Source organism: Thalassophryne amazonica, chromosome 12, assembly GCF_902500255.1.
Source record: "Thalassophryne amazonica chromosome 12, fThaAma1.1, whole genome shotgun sequence".
NCBI classification, from domain to species: domain Eukaryota; kingdom Metazoa; phylum Chordata; class Actinopteri; order Batrachoidiformes; family Batrachoididae; genus Thalassophryne; species Thalassophryne amazonica.
The window spans coordinates 92,932,334-92,937,692 of record NC_047114.1 but is presented as its reverse complement, the minus strand read 5'-3'; the positions used below and the strand labels follow the sequence as shown (position 1 = coordinate 92,937,692).

The 5,359-nt window shown below is 38.6% G+C and overlaps 1 protein-coding gene across 1 annotated transcript; it reads right to left on the bottom strand.

Annotated features, from left to right (window-relative positions):
• Positions 1-1,479, bottom strand: LOC117521311 (SUN domain-containing protein 2-like). Its single transcript, XM_034182626.1, has 3 exons — positions 1,252-1,479; positions 266-355; positions 1-131 (listed from the first exon to the last, which is right to left on the bottom strand). Exons 1-3 carry the CDS (start codon positions 1,477-1,479, stop codon positions 15-17), a joined length of 435 nt encoding a protein of 144 aa, XP_034038517.1. The 3' UTR covers positions 1-14.
• Positions 1,480-5,359: the final 3,880 nt, after the last annotated feature.

Here is a 5,359-nt window from a genome sequence, read left to right as displayed (position 1 = left end):
GGCCACTTCGGACGTTACGTGGAGGTCATGGTTCCATGTACACGGAAGCAATAAACACACGTGTACTCTGGATGACCCCAGTTTGTGAGGACATGCAGCTCCACAAAGTGATGGAGCACCTCACTGGGTTTCTGCAGGCAGAGACAAGAAAGATTAGAACAAAGTACGTACTGTTAGAATGTGTGCAGGACAGCAGGTTGCTGCCTAAAGCCTACAGATAACAAATATACTGTAGTCAGAACCTGATCGGATTCTTTGGACTCACAGGCAGCTCAAACGTCTGCATCGGCTCGCCGTCCTTATTATAGATGAACTTCCCCAGCAGAGTACTGTCTTCATTCTCGCTGACTGTCCCCTGAAAAAGACGGAGAGACAACATGTCACAAAAAAACCTGACCAGAAAAAGTAACCGAAACAAAGTCCAGAACACTGAAGCTAAATGCTATGCTAAATAGCAGAACAATTATTACTAAATTTAATAAAAAAAACACAGTCATAATTTATTTTGGCTGCTTGTGTTTTTGTTTGGGGGAACCACAGCAGATGAATAATTGTTATAAAAAAAAAAAGTCTCTATGTTAATGTTAGCTTAATCCCAAAAATTAGCCCCCTGTTAGCTTGAAAATCAGTGTTAAACTTTTACAATAAACTGCCTGTTTTCTGAAGTCATCTGCTTTTTGAAAACTAATTCGTTTTTTGTTTTTTTTTGTTTTGTTTTGTTTTTTTTTTAGCTGAAAAGAAAATCATAGTTGACGATGTTGCGCACGTTAAGAGTTGGATTATGTGTTAGCATAGAAAAACAGCAGATCGGTGTGCTAACGTGATGCAACATGACCACAATGTGAATTCTGTACAAGATGTCATTTTTATAGAATAGTGATTGTTGCAAACAGACCTGATTAAAATAACTAATGTTGATCAATTTCTGAATCATAACAAAATGAAATAATAAAAAATATTCATGTTGAACAGGTCTGAATGTTCCATCTGTACACTTCTAAAAACATTAGATTGTTAATTCCACTGCTTCAGTTTTCCAAAAAAAAAAAAAATTCATCAGCCAAACTTTTGTTTGACAAAATTTCAAAAATATCTGAATTAAACAATGTTCCAACAGTTGAGTAACATGGTGCCTGCCAACAATGTGTTACCAGGTTATCCATGAGCAGGTAAACAACAAGTCTACAATTCTTTGGGTAAATAAATGAGTCCTGGAGTCCCAGGCTTCGTTTCTGGATTGTGATCACCCACGTAGATCTCGAAATCTTTTGGTGCCGAGTCGATGCGTCCAGTGGGGGAGTTGTAGAGCGGCAGGTGGTCCAGTGTGACGTGGGTAAGTCTGACCAGGTGGGACAGGGAGATGAAAAGAGTTCCCTGTGCACCCGGAAATGGCCAGCACCTCCCTGAGAGCAGCTCGGGGTGACCCTGAAATATCAGAGACAAAGTCGGAGTTAGACCCGGCACCAAACAATCGATCATCTTTATTGAGAAGATCTTCAGAGAGAAGAAGAAACTCAGAGGTAACGAATGTCCAAAGGAAGAAACAAAAAACATACCTAATAACAACGCGTGGGTTCACTGAGCACTACCACAAGGGGGCGCCAAACAGGGTCACGCAGTTCGAAGGACAGCTGTGGAAGATCGCTGTGTGACCACACGAGCGCATACGAAGAATAAAACAAACATTGATTCAACGTAAAGAAAAATAACTTTCACCTGAAAAATAACAAGAAAAAAAAAACACACAGAGTAGACTTGTTTAAAAATAATAATAATAATAATAAAAACTACAGGGAAACTTAACTTTTCATTAAAAATATAATAATTCAACAAACAAATAAAAAAAAGCTACTAAATTGTTACATCCATGTTTGTAGTTTGTTAACATTTTCCAGATAAAATTTACTCATGAAATTTGTTGAATATTTTAAAAAGAAAAATCACTGAACAGCAGACATGAATAAAAACTGAATGTATTTTATTATTGCACTCAAAACAAAAATTGAGAAACCAACCGAGAGACTCCAGGGCAAAATCAGGCATTTTGTCGGCAACAAGTCCTCCACAGACTGAGGAGCAGCGTAGGTCCAACAGCCGGATCATATCGTGCTCCTGATTAATACACAACACAAAGAAAGACACATAACAGCATGATTAAAACTATAATAATAATAATAATAATAATAATAACAATAACAATATAATAATAATTAAAAAACAAGTTTTGACAAATTATTGAAGGTGTGTAAAATAATAAATAGATGATGATGTATGCCACAGCTGAACATTTTCCAGATTGCAAACATGAGTGGGTTCAAAATACGTAAAAAATAAATCAAATAAAAGATTTTCCACAATTATCAGTTGAATGAATCAATTCTTAATTTCTTGTTGACGTTCTCCAACCTGCAGGTGGTGTACTTTCACTACTTCATCTGAATGACATTCAAAGGCCTGGGGCCTCATGTACAACATAGCATACACCAAAACACAGAAACTGCACAAAAAAATTCAGATGTATCAAAGTGTGCGTACACATGGATCCAAGCACGTTCCTTTTTGTACATCCCAATCAATGTGGAAATGAGTGCACATGCACCAAGCCCCTCCCTTTCCATGTTCATATTTGCATATGAAAATTCATGTAAATAGGCCCTTGGAGCTGGGATTGCTCACTCCATCAGATCAGTCAACATGAACACAGACAAGAATTTATACCATGTGTGAGTTACAGATGACTGGAAATGAAGTGGAGACATGCAGGGATAGTTTATTTGGTACCCTTGCAAACGCAATACGTGAAACAGGAAAAATGTTAGTGGGAGTGTGTGTGTGAGGCCGTAGCTGCTGTGAGCTCAGAGCAGCGCGCACACACACAGAAGTTAAAAAGGTAAGATATTCTGCCGCTGACAGTGTGTGACATTCACAACTTTACATATGCATTTATTGACAAATACTGAACACAGGGAGACAATCAAGGGCCTGCTAACAATCTGCAGCTCTAGTTTCACCATCAACGAAAAAAAACACATTAATATTAATAATAAAAACATATTTGAATGCACACATGCCCAAATGTGCCCATGCTGGTTTACATTCAAAACAGGTACACAAATCAACTATTTGCCCACGCAGCTGTCCGTCACGCACAGTGCCAGCCCCTGTTCCCAACCCAACCCAATGCATTTGCACATCACATATGATATGAACACTGATGGAATGAAAATGGTTCCTATTAACAAAAACAAATTAATCACGTGATGGCGCCCTTATAGCAATATGTGTGCAGTCAATAGCTCTGATTACATTAGGGAAACCGGCTCTCACTGCAAATTGTGCTTTAATGTTGGAATGTGATTAATGTGATGTACCTGGATGATATTCAGATGCATTCCATGTCTCGGCACAGGGTTGACTGGCAAACTCCTGACTGTTCGGCCAGCTCACACTGGAATGCCCCTATTGCCAAGAAGCCCAGTGTGGTCAGCACCTATGCGGATACAGACAACCCCTGACTCCTCGCTGTGTTGCGCTCTGAGCCGGCCCCAGTTCTGCGCACAACTCCAGTAACAGTGGCCTTGGTAATTGGAATCGGCTTATGAGCCAATTATCATCATTTGCAAGTAAATTCCTGAGTTTCCTGAATACACGCTCACGCCAGATTGAACCATTTGCAAGGTCTTCTAACAACGCTAACGCAGCCACTGTTAGTGCCATTTTATGCTTCACTTTGTGGATACTTTTAGATCTACCCATATAATTGCAAACATGTCGGTGTGTTAATTGTTCATCATTGTGTTTCTGATGTGCACTGATGACTTCATGTTTTCACACTATTAACAGTGTCCCAGCATCACCTCTACGTGTTGCCAGTGGAACAATAGCTGTAGAAACGTACGCACGCCAGCCAGGATTTTTGCATGACGCACTGCACATTTCCACGGTCATTTCACTTTTGATACATCTGAACATCGGAGTGGAGACGAATGTACATCGCGATTTTGTGTGTACACACGTTTTGTACATGAGGCCCTGAACTTGAACACCTATTACACGTGCTGTAACATTAAAATAAATTTTTAGATCCTTTTGGGTTTTAAAAAAGCAAATGAATGAAAATAAAATTGAGAAACTTAATAATTTACGTGAAGTGAAGATCTGCCAACGAGATGTTCGATCCAGTGAAGAATTTAAGGAGATGTTGTTGCCATGATGACAACAACTTCTGAGATCACAATTCCCATCCACTAAACCAACTTGTGATTACATTAAAAACTTAAAGTGGCACAAAACTGAGATTTTTTTTTCATTACAGTTTAGGTTTTGCGGTTTTCTTCTTGTTAAAACTGTTGCATTTTTTTATTTGTCTCAATTTTAGAAACAGGAAAATGTATTAAAGTAAAAAAAAAAAAGAAGTTTCCTGACATGGACTTTGCAATAAGCTTTCAAATTGCTGCAAAACTGGAATTTAAGTGTAAATGAATTGTGTTTCTTACTGAGATCGATGTAGAGGAGGAGGAGGAGGAAAAGGTCACATGACTTTTTTTGCAGCTGTGAAGAAAGAAAAAGAGAACATTTCTATGAATGATGATGATCTGGAGCTCAGAGTTAACATGTGCATGCACATAGGTGCATGTGCACACCGTGCTGCTGTTGTGTTGACATGAAATCAAGTTAATATCACCTTTGTAGAGACGAGATGTGGCGCTCTCTGCACCGTCAGTCCGGCCTGCAGCCACGGGCGGCTCGGTGCCGGCAGAACCGCTGTCCTGTCTGACCGGCTGAAGAATAAAAATAAAGAGGAGGAATAAAAATAAAGAGATGGCAAAGAAAATATCAGACTTAAAGCTACAAATCCCCGAATCCCATCAGGTACCTGAGAGGAGACTCGCAGTGAGAAAGACTCGTGGGACTCGAGTCAGTGTCCTCATGGAAACTCGAGTCCATCCTGGAAAGGAGGTGAAGACTTCTATGAGTCATGACTGGAGACATGACTGGAGAGACAGAGAGAAGACCAGACTTCATTAAATAATTAACATGTATTAAAATTCCATCATAATGTTAATAACTAATAATACATTCTTGTGTGTAAAAGTTCACACAGTGGGGCAGGGGGTTAAATTATTACACTTGTTATAAATTTTGAATCAGTCCTGTGCAAAAGTATCAAAAACTTTTAATTCCGCTATTTTTAAATAATAATAATAATAATAATAATAATAATGCAAAGCTGCTGAATATCTATTATTTATGAAAACATAATTTTAGGTGGCTTTATTATTATTTTAGGATGTGGTTCAACAAATTAAAGCCAACAGTCTGCACTATAAGTTGACATTAAGTGCTTTTTGTTGTGTGG